Source organism: Sorex fumeus, unplaced genomic scaffold (genome assembly GCF_029834395.1).
Source record: "Sorex fumeus unplaced genomic scaffold, SorFum_2.1 ptg000063l, whole genome shotgun sequence".
NCBI classification, from domain to species: domain Eukaryota; kingdom Metazoa; phylum Chordata; class Mammalia; order Eulipotyphla; family Soricidae; genus Sorex; species Sorex fumeus.
This window is the reverse complement of record NW_026606120.1, coordinates 72,776,155-72,791,051: the sequence shown is the minus strand read 5'-3', so window position 1 is coordinate 72,791,051 and position 14,897 is coordinate 72,776,155. Positions and strand designations below refer to the sequence as shown.

The window sequence follows — 14,897 nt, the reverse complement described above, 5'->3', positions numbered from 1 at the left end:
TCTCTGCCAGCCCGCCACTCTCCCTGGTGGCCTCTGGAGAAGAGATGTCCCTAACCCCTCTCCTGCTCCTATAAGCTGGTCCTGACAATGCCGGCAGTAAATAAACAGGGCCGAGTGCTCGGCCCACCGCAAGAGAAGCTTGGGACAGAAGGGACGGGACCGCGAGGCGGAAAGAGGGACGGACGGAGCAGCCTGGACGGGTGGAAGGGCCGGTCCCGGCCACAGAAGCCGAAGCAGCCCACAGGTAGGTTCAGGTGCGGCAGAGAGGGGGTGGCAGTAGGGCGGGAGAGGGGCCAAGCTGCGCAGACCCCACCCCAAGTGTGCCCACGAAAGGGCGAGGCGGAGCGCGGGGGACAGCGCCCGTGGCCGGAGCGAGCCCCCCTCGGGGTCCCAGTGGACAGGAGTCCCCGGGCCCTTCACTCCCCGCACGCGGCCCTGCAGTTTCAGCAGATGCCTGCAGGAGGCGCCACGGCCAGAGCCAGGAGCCGGGACACGGCCCAGCAGGGGGCGCCGGGGGGCTGGGTCCGGGTCTAAGGAGCCCGGGGAGGGGGACCGAGGCAGAGGAGGGCCCCGACTCTCCGCCGGGGGCGCCTGGGGCGGCTGTGCCGTTCCGAGGTCACCTTGGCAGAACAGTCGCCCCCGAGTCGCGCCGCCCGGCCCCCCCTAAGGCTTCTCCATCCCCAGTCGCGCTGCCCGGCCTGCCCCTAAGGCTTCTCCATCCCCAGGCGCGCGGGGGCTTGGAGACCGAGAGGTCCACTCGCGTCCCCCACCCCTAGTCCCGCTGTGCCCGGTCCCCCGAGTCCGGCCCCCGCCTTCGGCATCTGCCTCCCCCCGGGGCGTGGATTGTCCGCGGCGCGCGAAGCAGGTGCCGCGGGGCGGGGAGCGTGTGCGCGCCCGTCCCCCTGCCCCGGCCGCGCGCCGCGGGACCCCGCCGAGCCCATCCCCTCCCGCCCCCCGCGCCCGCCACCCCGGCGGCCCTTTGTACGTTCCGGCCACCCGCGCGTGCCCGCGCCGCGCGCGCTCCCGCCCGCAGTGACACACCCGCGCCGGCCCGCACGCGCGCGCGCTCACACGCACACACACACTCACACTCGCTCTCGCACACTCGGTGACACGCCCGCGCGCGCACGCACCCACACGCCCGCTCGCCGGCGCCCTCCCAGCTGGTCCACCCCGGCGGGGCCCGAGCCCCCGGCCCGCCCGCCTGGCACCGCGCCCCGGGGCCGGGGCCGAGCGAGGAGCCCGCGAGGCGGCGAGAGGGCGAGCGCCAGGCCGGCCGGCCGGGGCCCCCGCCCCCCGCGCCCCCGCCCGATGGGGAACGCTCCGTCCCAAGGCATGTCCCTGTCTCTCTCCTCCCTAATGTGCCTCCATGCTTAAGTGGAAGGTATTTCTGTTTTCTTTGTGTGTTTTCCCCTCGGCCGGGGGCGGGGGCGGCGGCCGGGCCGGGGAGGCGGCGGCCGGCGGGGCGAGGGATGCTCGGGGCGCAGGTGGTGTGGGGGGCAGGGGACCGGCGCGCGCTGGGCTGGAGAGAAGGACCCAGGCGACAGGAGTGCTGGCAGCCGCGGGGTGGGGGGTGGGGGGGATCCGGGATAGATGGGGCTGAAAACCGGGCGGGGAGGGCCTCGCGTAGGCGGGGGTGGGGGTGTTAAATTGTAAATGGGGTGTATGGCCGGGGGGGGGTGCAGGGGGACGAGGGACCGGGGACGGCTGGTGAGCCGAGTGGGGGAGGGGAGTGGTCCCTCCGAGACGGGGGAAGAGGAGGAGGAGGGGGAGGGGAGGCGGACGGGGATGGAGAAGCCCGGGAGCTGCCAGGGCCTGTGAGTCCCTCAGGTCCCCGAAAGGCACTTGGACGGTGGCAGGCCCTTTGCGCCGGCCCCCCCAGGGATGGCCGGGGACGAGGCATCTGGGGTTGGCTGCGTTGCCTGGATACAAGTCTGCGTTGCCCGCCCCTCCCCCCTCGCGCTTCACCTCGCGCCCCTAGCCCTGGAGACCGCGCAGCCTAGGCAGCAGTTCAGAAACTGGGGACCCGCTCCCCACTCGGCCGGCGGCGGCGGGAGGGCCCGCGGGGAGGAGGGGCTGGGGGAGGGGCCGTTTGCTCGGAAGCCCTCCCCCCGCAGAGGCCAGAGGGCAGGGGAGGGCGCCCCCAGCTGGGAAGAGCATCTCGGGTGAGGGAGGAGGTGGGGACCGCGCGCCGCCGCGGGGCAGAGGGCGGGGCTGGGGAGGGGACGCGCCGTGGCCCCCCCTCCCCTCCCACGCACCCCCCTGCTACGTCAGAAGCTCGCGGGCCGGCTCCGAGTCCTGTCGGTGGGGGCAGCAGGATGCTGGTGGAAGCAGAGGGGGCCGGCCGGGTGCCTCCGCAGCTCGGCTGGCAGGGCCCCGCGGGACGCGTGCGGCTGCGAGCGCGAGGCCCCCCGCCCCCGCCTCCCCATGCAGCCCTGGCAGTGCCTCCGGCGTTTTGCCCTGGCCTGGTGGGAGAGGACCGCCGAGGGCCGCGCCCGATCGCCCCGGGAGGAGGCCGGACCGCGGGAGCCCGGGGCCCGTGGGGAGCCAGGTGAGTCAGTGCAAGCTGGGGAGCCCGGCCTCCCTCGCCTCGCGCCCAGTTCTGTGCAGCCAGGAGGTCGTGAAGCCCCAACTTTGAAGGAAGCCGCTCGGGAGACGTGCAGCTACTGATGCTTTTGGGGCGACGGGAGCAGACCAGCGCGGGGAGACGGGGCGGGGGTGCAGACTGGACCCGATCCCAGGGCTGCGCCGCGGGGCTGAAGGCTCCCGGCCAGGCTTGGAGCACTGTTGCCGGAGAGTAGGAGACCTTCTTCCCTTCTGGGTAGCTTGGTCCCGGTGACCTTGAGCCAGCTGCGTGGCTCTACCTTCCTGCCTCAGTTTCTCTCCCTCCCTTCCCCGCCCCTCTTGCTGTTCTCAAAGACTGGATGCTGTATTCCATGGTTCCTGTCACTGTCACAGTGTGGCACCGGCGAGGGTGGCGGTTCCTGGCAGTGTTTGTGCATGAATGGGGGGGGGGCTTAAGTGAGGGATTTTGTCGGGTCTGGCTGGTGTCAGGGGGGCTGCTACAAGGGTCAGACCCCACAAGTGCACGGGAAGGGAGGCTCCTGAGTCTTAGGAGCAGATGCCGCCTGAGCTGTCTGGTGCAGAATCACGGGTTTGGGGTTAAGGGGAAGGGGTCCCAAGAATAAGAAGAGTCCCCTCCACCCAGACTGCCTGGCACCCTGCTATGTTGGCAGCCAATGCAAAGGCTTGGCCCTGGCTTCCTGCCACCCTGCCTTGGGTATAAGAGGGTCTTTGTCCGGTGCCTGGCCCCTGCTCCCTCTGCCCTTACCCCAATGTCGCTCTCTCCGGCGACCCTCGCGCTGGAATGGACATGGGGTCCGCAGTGGTTCCCTGAGTGTGTGAGGGAGAATCTGGAAGAATCCTGGGGTCTTCAGGTAGTGCTCTGCAGCCAGGGGGCCTCCTCGGGAGCAGAGAACCCAGGAACGAGCCCCACCCCAGGCTTTCACCCCATCAGTCTCTGCCCCAGGGGTATGTGGGGCTGGGGGCTTCCTGGTTTGAGCTCTGCAGGGTTCTGGGTTTGTTAGAGATGCCCTCGGATGCACAGTCTCTGGCCAGGGACCCAGCCTGGGAAAGGGTTTAATTAGCACCATTGATTCCCGCTCTGGCTGCGGGCATTGATCTCAACTGTGTGGTCAGACCTGGGTGGAGGCGGGGTGCGGGGGCAGGTGGCATCACTGCCTCTGCCCAGGGCCTGCCTTGGCATCCTTGGCAGAAATGGGAGAGGGGGCTGGGCTGGGCTCTGGGGCCAGCCCAGCTCTGTCTTTGCCCCCCTGCGTCGTCTGGGACGGGAGCAGGAGAGAGATGGGTGGGGGCAGGAGTTGAACCCAGTGTTGGAGGTGTCTCCCACCCCACCTCACCCCCCCGCCGTCCCCAGGAGCGGGTCTGGGGCTCAGGAATGGAGGGGTAGCTGCGGTGGGAGGGGTGTGGCAGGGCATAGAGAGCCCTTGAGGGCACAGTGCCCGCCTGGGGGGAGGCCCAGTGCGACATGGGGGAAGGATCTCGGGCTGGTGATCAGGCTCCTCTTTCGAGGAATCCCAAGCGCTTATCTCTTTGGAACCCCGCAAGAAGATGCGCCTTCCTTCCTGTTCCTCCCTTCCGGGCCTCCAGACCCAGAGCTGGACAGGGCTGCTGGGGGCACGGGTGGGGGTGGGGGGCAGCAGGCCCGGCCCTGGCCTTTGAGCCTGGCTCTACCTGAACGCCCGCCGCTGGGCCCTGCCCAAGTGTGAGGCGCTGAACGGGAGGCTCTGGGCTGCCTCAGAGCTGGTCTCTGGCCCTACGGACCAGAGGGGGCAGGCTGTGCCCCCCAGCCTCCACTGCCTGCTTTGGGGGGGCCTGGCAGGTGCGGGATTCAATGAGCCACTCAGACACTCTTTGAAGAGCCCCTGCTTGGCTGCCGAGGGCCCATTCGTGCGCAGAGATAATGAAAATCTGGCCGTCAGCGGGTTTGCCTTCCCCTTCTTTCATCCCTGCGCTGAAAAGCTGAGCTGAAGGCTTTGGATTTGGCTGGGAAGCTTGCCTGCCCGAGGGGGGAGGCAGGCAGAGCAGGGAGGGCTGAGTTCCTGGCAGCGGCATGGGGGGGATGGGTAGAGGGACCAGGGCATAGACCCCAGCTCCTGCCCCGCCGGCGGGCTCTGAGGCCAGGGCCCTATGCCCCTTCCCTCGCTCTTGCTTTGACCTTCAGGGCCCGTGGCCAGGAGGTTTCCCTTCTCTGCCCCGAGGCTCCCTGGGCCCCCCTTTCTGCCCCGCTGCTCTCCCCCACTTTCCTCTTCTCTCCCCAACCCCCCCCCCGTCTGCCCCTCCCACCTGCCGCCCTCTCCAGCTCTGCGCCTGCTTTCTAGGACTGTCTGGAAGGGGGTGCCCGGGGAAGGGGCCGGCCCAGGGGGCTATTGTGGTCTGCCAGGCTATAGTCCGCAGAGTCTGGCGGAAGGGCACTTAGGAATGGCACTCGGGGATGTCTCTGTGTGGGGGAGCCCCTGCGCCCCATCCCACAGCGGGTAGCTGGGAAATGAAAGCCCAGCCTTGTCCACACCCGCCTCCGATCACCCACTGACCCAGACACCCAGGTCACCCTTGCCCATGGTTCCCCCCTCCCACACACACGGGTACAGGGAGGGGTCTGAGGAGCCCCTAGGCCCCATACCCTGCCCCCCTACCGCCGTCCTAGAGGGCTTCTGGAACCCCACGTGGCTCTTCTGTCCCCTTTGACTCTTCGCAAGGACCCTAGGAGATGGACTGCTTCCTCCTTGGGTGGCATCTGCATGACCTTGAGTTGGCGCCTTCCCCTTCCTCACCTGCGGAAGGAAGGAACCGTGGGCTGGATCCTCTCCAGTCTGTCCGGACTGTGCTGTATCTCGCTGGGGGCCATCTGCATCTACTTTGCATATGTTATCAGTGTCTGCTGGAAGGGGCAGCTTGCCATCTACAGGGACCGAGAGCCACTCCCCGCATTCAGCTACCCTACTACCCTAGCCCGGCCCTCGCTTCTGCTGCCCCTTCCCTTCCTGCTGTGCTGGAGTTGGGAGGGGGCATCCACGTCCTCCAAAGGGAGCCCAGGCAGAGTCTAGGGGTCACGAATATGTGCTTTGCCTGCACAAGATCCCAGGTTCTTTCTCTGGCCGTGCAGGTCCCCTGAGCACCTCTGAATGTGGCTCTGATGGCCTTCAGCACTGCCAGGCTCTAGCATTGAGAGGCCCAGGCAGAGCGATAGTGCAGCGTGTGAGGTGCTTGTGCTGGGCTGACCCGGCTTCCATCCCCAACACCCCATATAGTCCCCTGAGTACCGCCAGAAGTGATTCCTGAGTGCAGAGCCAGGAATAATCCCTGAGCATCGTGAGAGGCAGCCCAGGAGCATAAAAGGAAAGGTCCAATTTGGGTGACTGAGTATGACCAGGAGTGGCCCCTGGGTCCCCTGAGAACTGCTTGGGAGTGCCTCACCCCCCACCCCCCACCAGTTATTTTTTTTAAAGGTCCAAACAGAGAAGCCAAGTGGAGTATGAATTTGCTAAATTTGCCTGTGGCTGCATGGCCTATGGAAACCCCTTGAGGTTGAGTGGCGGGCTTGGGTCTGGGATCCCAGAGGAACTCCGCCTCTGCCCCACAGCCTGCTGGCCTGAGCCCCTGTGCTCTGGGTATGTGTGAGCTGGAACTTGTAGCTGAGAGATGGTCACTAGAAAGACTGAGAGCCGGGGGTGGGGGCAGAGAGAGGAGAGAGAGAGTGCCAGAGAGAGAGAGAGAGAGAGAGAGAGAGAGAGAGAGCAGGGATTAAGGTGCTTGCCTTGCTCGCAGTAGAGACTGGTTCAGGTTCGACCACATATGATCCCCTGAGGCCTGTGGAAGTGATCCTTAAACACAAAGTCACGGGTAAGCCCTGAGCATCACTGGGTATAGCACAGGGAAGAAGGGAGGGGGAGGGAGGAGGGGGGAGAGGAGGAGAGAAGGGGATGGAAGGGAGGGGGAAGGAGGGAAGGGAGAGAAGAAGGAAGGAAGGAGGAAGGAAGCAAGCAAGCAAGCAAGCAAGCAAGCATGTAGGCCTAGGTCTGTCTCATCACTACCAAAGACACATCCCAAAGGTGAGAGGCCCCAGGTGATGCCTGCTGCTGGGTCCCAAACGTCATCTCCCTGGAGAGAAAATCGGCACTGCCTTCCTTGGCCAGCCCAGCCTGACCTCAAGGGCTGTGCCTCCTAGCTGGCTCTGCAGTGCCTCTGAGCCCAGCCCCTGTCCTGCCCAGGAGAGCCAGAGCAGAGGAAGTGAAGCTAGCGTGGCCAGGGTCCATTTCATCCTCCAGACCAAGGATCCCAGGGGCGGGCTCATTGCCTGCCTGGAAGGGCAAGGAGGAAATAAAGTGAAAATTTCCTGCGTGGAATCCGACACATGTTAACTTCTCAATCTGTGCCTGGTCTTCAGACCAGAGGTGTGTCCTCTCTAAAGTCCCAGCATGAAGAGCTGGAGGGACGGTCCTAGAAGGACTCAGTTTGCCATTCCCAAGCTCTTGTCTCATGCCTGCCCTGGACTTAGGGCTTCCCAAGCAGAGGGTTGGGGCAAAAGCAGAACTGGAGCCAAGACAGCTCCCTTGCCCTCTGCCGTGTGACCCTGGGCAAGTTAGTTGCCCCCTCTGGTTTTCAGTGTCTTTACTCTGTGGAACAAGAAGCCACAGGCTCGCCTTCCCTCCTCTGCCCTGAGAGAATGGGAGCTTCTCCGCCTGGAAGTTGGGAAGAATGTCTCTGGTGCCAGCTAGACGGGGGGAGTGGGGACTTGGCCCGGGAGAGTGTGGTGCTTGCAGTGCACATGTGCACGGGCTTGGGGGCCAGACTGTCCCTCCTGCTCCTAGCGCTGCCCCATCAGCCTGAGGACAGGTGAAGGGGCAGGAGCACAGGCGCCCTGCTCCCTCTCTCCCTGGCTGTCCCACTGCAGGGTTGGCCGCCCCTGCCCTTACCCCTTCATCTTGCCGGGCCCCTGGAAGCAACATGTCCTGGTCACGTTGGACACCCAAAACCTGGGAAGGCGTTGGGATTTCTCAGCCCTGCAAACCCTGAGTGAGCTGGAGACCCAGGTCCAGGTACACAGAGAAGACTCCATTTAGTTCGAGTTAGAGGTGTTTGTGCAAACCGGAGGCAGGTAGTGAGAGAGAGATTGGGAGACAGTGACAGTATATGTGAAAGAGAGTATGAGACAGTGACTGTGTGTGTGTGTGTGAGACCGTGACAGTGTGAGAGGGTGTGAGATCGTGACAGTGTGTGAGATTGTGACAGTGTGTGTGACAATGTGTGAGACAGTGACAGTGTGTGTGAGACCATGACAGTGTGAGAGTGTGTGAGACAGTGACAGTGTGTGAGAGGGTGTGAGATCATGACAGTGTGCATGAGAGTGTGTGAGACAGTGACTATGTGAGAGGGTGTGAGATCATGACAGTGTGTATGTGAGTGTGTGAGATCATGACAGTGTGTGTATGAGATACCGTGACAGTGTGTGTGTGAGAGACTGTGACTGTATGAATGTGTGAGACTGTGACAGTGTGTATGTAAGACTGTGACAGTGTGTGTATGAGACTGTGAGAGACTGTGTGAGACTGTGTGTATGTGTGAGACTGTGTGTAGGTGTGTGAGAAACTAACAGCGTGTGTGAGACTTTGTCTGTGACAGTGTGTGAAACTGGGAAAGACTGACAATGCATGTGAGTGTGTGAGACTAACAATGTGTGCACAATGTGTGAGATTGTGACAGTGTGTGTGAGACTGTATGAATATGTGTGTGAGAGTGTGAGACTGTGACATTGTGTGTGAGAATGTGTGAGACAGACTATGTGACACTTGTGGGAGTATGTGAGAGTGTGTGCATGAGAATGTGTGAGTTTATGTGACTGAATATGAGTCTGAGACTGTGATAGTGAGTGTGAGCAAGGGTGTTGTGACAGTGAGACTGTGACAGTGTGTAACTGTGAGACTATGAAACTGTGTGCAAGAGTCTGAGTCTGATAGTGTATGAAAAGAGTGTTATGTGAGAGTGACACTATGTGGCATTTTGTGCACAAGGGTGTGTGCAGAGTGTGTGAGACTTGTGTGAGACTGTGTGATAGTGTGACAGTGTGTGTGTGCCTGACTGAGTATGTGTGAGAGTGTGAGGGTTTGTGTGATGGGTGAGTGTGTCTGTGTATAAGAGAGAAATGAGAAATATGAGTGTGTGAGTGTGTGAGAGCGTGGCATGTGTGAGAGAGTGTGGCGTGTGTGTGTGAGAGTGGAGTGTGTAAGAGTGTGAGAGCGTGGCATGTGTGAGAGAGTGTGGCGTGTGTGTGTGAGAGAGTGGAGTGTGTGAGTGTGTGAGAGACTGTGGCATGTGTGAGTGTGTGTGAGAGAGAGTGGACTGTGTGAATTTATGTGTCCCTTGATCCTCCCAAGGGCATCTTTGATAATTACAGACACAGCAGACAGCCCTGTAACCCGGGCACCAGTGTCTGCCTTGAGGGGGAATGAGTGACGCATCTCACTGGAAGTGTCCACGGCTGCCGGGTCCTCTCTGCCTGTCCCCTGGGCCATCTGTTCCATCTTCTCAATGCCCACCTGGGGGCCAGGGAGACCTCTGGACTTCCCTTATGTCCCCGACTCCTAGGGTGAAAGTTAGACCAGGGAGGGCCCCAGAGGGACACAGATTCTCACTTTGCTGCCCACCATCCTCCGACTGTTGACTTTCCCTCCCTGGGCTCTCTAGGTTGTTTTGCTTTTCATTTTGTTTTGAGAGGTTCGTGCCTGGCTGTGCTCAGGGCTTATTCCTGACTTTGTGTCCAGGGATCACACCGGGCAGGCTCAGGGGATTCGATAATTATAGCTACCAATGTGGTTGCGGGGCTCAAACCCAGGTCAGCACCATATCCCTGTGCTCACTTGCTCTCTCTCTCCTCTCTCGTTCTCTCTCTCCTCTCTCATTCTCTCTCTCCTCTCTCTTTCTCTCTCTCTCTCTCTCTCTCTCTCTCTCTCTCTCTGTCTTTCTCTCCCCCGCCTCCCCTGGGGGAAGGTTCTGCAGACTCTAATGTGCTGAGGAGGGACAGTGGGAAGGGGCCCTGGGAGATCCCAGCCTTGTAAAGATGAATGAAGCTCAGAAGCTCCGGGCTTTCAGCCCCTCACAGCACCCGCCCGCTCCACCCTGGTTCTGGGGGCCCAGCCTCTGCCTTTCCCCCAGGTGTTTGAAGGGGGCCCTGTGAGGCTTTCACTCCCCTCTGAAGGGAGGCAGCCAGGACCCCAGGAGCAGTCGAGCTGTGGGGGACTGGGGGGGGGGACAGGAGCTCCGGAACCCAAAGACAGTAGAGAGAACGGGGTTAGGATGCTCTGGAATGCTGATCTTGCACCAGACTGGGGAGTGATGCCTCTCTCTGTGGGGCTTGGGGTGCGTGGCTGCAGGTTTGTATGGGGGGACCCTCTGGGTGAGCGTGCAGAGTTCCTGGTAGAACCCCTCCTTCCTTGGTCTTCTTCCTCTTTGTCCCTTGGAATGACAGAATGGGGGACAGCTCTCCCTGGAGGCAGGGGCAGGAGAAAACATCTTTCCTGCAACTCAGCCCCTCCCCACAGCTGGCCTTGTGTCTTGTCCCTGCTTCCCTTCCACACCCCACACCCCTGCCTCCTCCAGGAAGCCCTCAGGGCTGGATGTGTTACAGAGTATTCTTATTTCATCCCTGTCCTCCCTGCCCCAACAGCTGGACCCAGCAGCTGTTTCTCCCTGGGAGGCCTTCGTTTTGGGTAATCAGTGGGAAAATTGGAACCTCGAGATAGCAGTGGGCTCTGGGAATGGTTGCAGCCAGACGTGATGTGGGTGCGGATGGAAGGGAACCCGCGAGTGAGGGCTGAGCCCAGTATAGGGGTGGGGGCTCTGGGCCACAACGTCTGCAAGCGGGAAGGGTCCTGGCTGTGCCTGCCCCCTCACCGCCCCGGGGACAGGGATCTCAGCAAGGGGGTGCTCAGAGGCTTTGTGAGGGTAGAGGTGAGCCACTGCCGCTGTGGGGCTGGTGTCTGGGTGAGTAGCGATGGGGGTGTGGAGCAGGAAATGAGTGCAGGCCTTTGGGCGATTTGGGGCAGGGACCCCCATTTCCCGTAGAACCCCCTGGTGAGTGTGTGTGTGTGCGTATGTGTGTGCGTGTGTGTGTGTGTGTGTGTGCGCGCGCTTGTGCGTGCCCAGCGCCTCTGTAACCTCTGCAGACAGGAGGGGGCTTCCTCCAGGCTAGGGGGCAAGTGGAGCCCATGGTGGGCTGGGAGGGCAGTGATGGCACCACTGAATCTCAGATTCCGGAATGGGGAGGGGCCGATGGGCCCTCCGGAGTACTGTCATTTAAGATCTGACATGGCGGCACCCCAGAGAAGAATCTGATTACGTTTGCGGGAGAATCAGGCCTGGCTTGTTGTCTGTCTTTCCTCGGGAACCCCCTCTGGGGACCCCATGTTTGCTGTCCTGTCCTGCTGTCTGTCCTCCTGTCTGTCTTCCGCCTGTCTTTCTCTGTTCCTCCATCCTCCCCTGCTCATCTTCCACCACCCGAGCCATCTATCCGGGCTGCCCCCACCGGCCCCCTGGGACCCCTAACCTGCAAAGGGACGGTCCTGAGACTCTGTCTTGCTCTGTCCCCGCGCCCCCACCCCTGCCCGGCCCCTTCCTCTCTGCAGCTCCTCTCCCCAGCGGGGCTGCGCGCGCATTCATTCACTCTCGCCTTTCCTGTCCCTCACTCAGGGCTGCAGCGTGCGGCGGGAGGGAAGCCTGCTGGACTGTGTTCCCTCTGTTTAAAGTCTCCAGGTTAGTAAGCCAGGAGGGTGGTCCCTCCGCGCCCCCTCCGTGCTCCTTAGCCGGCTGCTCCTCTCAGCCCGGGGCGGGGGTTGTCCTGGGGTCTGTGCCCCAGGGTGGGGCAGCAGAGCGTGGCCTCGGGGCACCTTGTCTGACTACGGTGTGTGTCTGTGTGCACGTGTGCATGTCCATGTGTGTGCTGGCCCAGGGCGCCCTACAGTGGGGGCAATGGGGTGGGGGGGGACGGGGGGAGTCCCATGTTCCAGCGATGGCCTGCGGGGTGGGGGGGGGCTGAGGACTGTGTGGGTCGGGGGTGGGATGGGGCGCTGTGCTTCGCCCACTTCCTCCCTTGACTCGTTCGTTGCTTCAGCGAGAACTTTCGGAGCCCTTCTGGGACCAGGCTGGGCTGGGCCCAGCCCAGCAGTGACCAATTCAACAAAATCCTTTCGTTGCTGCATGAGCCGGCAGAGGCCCGGGGGTGGGGGGTGGGGGGGGGGCGCCAGGCTGCAGGAGCTGTGGGCCTGGAGGGCGTTTCTCTGTCCATACTGGCCACCTTGTCGTCCCCCCCCCCCCCCCCCCCCCCGTCCTGTACTTTGCATCCCCTAGAGTGTCACTTGACCCCAGACCTCCCCTCAGAACTGAGTGAGGCCCTGGGCACCCCTGGGACTGCAGGGGCACTGTCGGGTCAGAGCAGCCCACAAGGCCTCCACCCCAATTAGCAGCACTGCCCGCTGCACCCAGACCAATTGCCTCCAGCTCTGAACTTGACTCAGTCTGGCCTGGCTTCACAGCAGCGCGTAAGCCATGTCCCAGCTGTGTGACCTTGGATAAACCTCTTTCCCTCTCTGAGCCTGTATCAGGGCTGCCCGCTAGCTGGTTTCCCTGAACCCCCTGCCCGCTCCCCCTGGGCTGGGCCTGCTGGGAGAGAGAGGGGCTGCAGAACCCCCATTCCGGTTGTTTGCAGGCTCCGTGCATCCGGCTCAGAGAGGTGCCACAGTGCCAGTCCCGGCAGGCAGCTGGTGGAGGCGGCCCTCCGCCTTGATGGCTTTTTAATAACTTTGCTCGGAGACAATCTGCAGAGCGCTCGTTTGTCTGCCTCTTAATTAAAATTACCGTTTTCCTAAAAGAGCAACGTTCGCCTCTCTCCCCATCCCTGCTGCTGTCAGGAGGGGCCCGGAGTTTGTGGCTGCTGCACCCCCAGGTCCTGGTCACATGATTCCCCCCAGCATCAGTGGCCTGAGGCTTACGGGGCAGGCACCAGGCAGGGGCCCCGTGGCCCCTCTCGCCCACTCCCTTCGGGAGCCACCCAGAGGCAGGGAGCCCAGAGCCTTCCCAACCCTGGTGCTGCGTTTTTGTTGTTGTTTTTGGGGGTGAGGGTGGGGGCACACCAAAGCGGTGCTGAGGGCTTGCTCCTGGCTCTGCGCTCAGGGGTCACTCCTGTAGGGCTTGGGGGACCACATAGAATGCTGGGGATCGAACCCAGGGTGCAAGGAAAGCGCCCTACTTGCTGTTTTCTCTCTCCAGCCCCCTAGTCCTACATTTTCAATGTTGTTTGGGGCTACACAACAGGTTGGAGTTACTCTTGGCTCAGTTCTCAAAGGTCACCCCTGACAATGCTTGGGGCAACCATATGGTATCAGGAATCAAACTAGGGCCTCACGTGTGTGAGACAATTGCTTTACCCCTGAGCCACATCCCGACCCTATTTCTAGCAGCAGAGATGCGGGGGTGTCCCCACCATTCATGCCTTACCAGAGGGGAATGAGACTGGGGTGGGTTTTGAAAAAGTCCTGGTGGTCCATGTGTGTGAGCATGTGTACAAACATGGATGTGTGTGTGTGTAACCATGTCTGTATGACTGTGAGCATGTGTAAGTGTGCACCCACGAATATGTGTGCGTGAACGAGCGTGTGCGAGCACGCTTGCATGTACTGTGCTATGTGTGATCATGTGCACGTGTGTGAACGTGCGTGAGCCAGAAAGTGGACATGTGTATGGAGGTATACTGTGTGTGCGTGGAGCTGGTCCTGTGGGTCAGTTCCTCGCCATGGGCCCATTGGACAGGCTGGCCAGGTCGGGGGGCGCTTGTTCCTGGGCTGCGTTTGGGGCAGTGTCCAGCCTGGCACAACTGGAAACACACCAGTCCAGGCATACTAGCCCGTTCCTCTCCTCACCACTGGGTGAGCCCCAGGCTGTTGTCTGAGTTTCAGGGGGGCAGCTGGGGCAGAGGTGGTGCCCATATCACCCCAGCCCCCATCCTGGGGGGTGCAGCACCCCTCCCCTCCTTCCACAACCTTAGCCTGAAGTCTTCCTTTGGTCTAGTTCGGGGGGGCTCAGGGTAGCGGGTCCCCTCTGCTTCATTTCCTGTTCCTGGGGTCTCCCCTGTGCCTCACTTCCTGCTGTTGGGGTCCCCCCTAACTTCACTTCTTATAGCTCCTTTTACTCAGACTTCACCCTGAGGTTCACCCTATCTGTGCCCTCTGCTCTTGTTTTCTTTTTTTTTTCTTTTTGCTTTTTGGGTCACACCCAACTATGCTCAGGGGTTACTCCTGGCTCTGCACTCAGGAATTACAACTGGCAGTGCTCGGGGATCAAATGGGATGCTGGGGATTGAACTCTGGTAAGCTGAGTGCAAGGCAAATGCCCTACCCACTGTACTATCACTCCAGCCCCCGCTCTTGTTTTCTGGGGGCTCCCAGAATCTCGACTGGGGGAAGACTGGGGAGAGGACATGGGGACATGACTCCTTATTTGGGGGGGGGGGCGGTCCTTTACGGCAGAGCTATTGACAAGATGGTGAGGAAAACGTTCTGCAGAATGGGAGAGGCCCTGCCCACAGGGCCTGAGACCTCAGCCCAGGAAGGAACCGAGGCGTCTCCTCAGCGGCCCAAGCATTCCCCCTCCCACCCTGGGGAGCCTCAGGCCCTGTCTCTGCCCTTCCAGGGACCTGTCCCTCTGTTTCCTCCCGTTTCTGCTCCTGCTGTGGGATGTCTGTAGCATGTCCATGCTCCTCTGGGTGGGTGTAACCAAGGCAGCGATCTCAGGTCTTACCGAGCAGGACAGGAGGGCAGCACTGGATCAGGGCAATAGGGAGCGGTGGGGACTGTGGTGAGCAGAAAGAGGGCACGTGCCCTCGAAGGCCTTAACGTTCAGCAACTCCAGATACTCCGCCTGCCCGAGACAAACAAAGCTGCTGCCGGCCCCGGTGTGAGTCTGCCCAGACCCTGCCCGCGCATCCTGGCCTTCCCCCTGGCCTTGTCTTGGCTGCTGGTTGTGTGAATGTGGGATTCACGTGGGCCAGGCTCCGTGAGGGGCAATTTCCATACTTAGTTCTTCCATCGCCCCTTGCTGGACACTCATCCCCTCCCCCTCTCCCCCCTCCCCATTTTGCCGTGTGGTGAAGTGAAGTGACTGTTCCAGATGACATGTGTGCAACCATAGCATGCCACGCTTTTTCCTTCTGGTTGGTCTCTGCCACACAAACTGGTGTGACCTGCCATGTGCCCTGGAGAACAGGGGGCGCCTCTGTGGGGAGGCTGAGACAGGAAGGGAACGGGTGCCCCTTCCCCTCCTTGGGCGCC

The 14,897-nt window shown here is 61.9% G+C and overlaps 1 protein-coding gene across 1 annotated transcript in view; it reads left to right on the top strand.

Moving 5' to 3' along the window:
* The first annotated feature begins 2,171 nt into the window (after positions 1 to 2,171).
* The window catches only part of SRCIN1 (SRC kinase signaling inhibitor 1), a 63,442-nt gene continuing 50,716 nt past the window's right edge, over positions 2,172 to 14,897 (top strand). The window contains 2 exon segments of the mRNA XM_056126795.1: positions 2,172 to 2,551; positions 11,266 to 11,328. Coding sequence (XP_055982770.1) covers positions 2,428 to 2,551; positions 11,266 to 11,328 — 187 coding nt within the window. The 5' untranslated portion in view covers positions 2,172 to 2,427.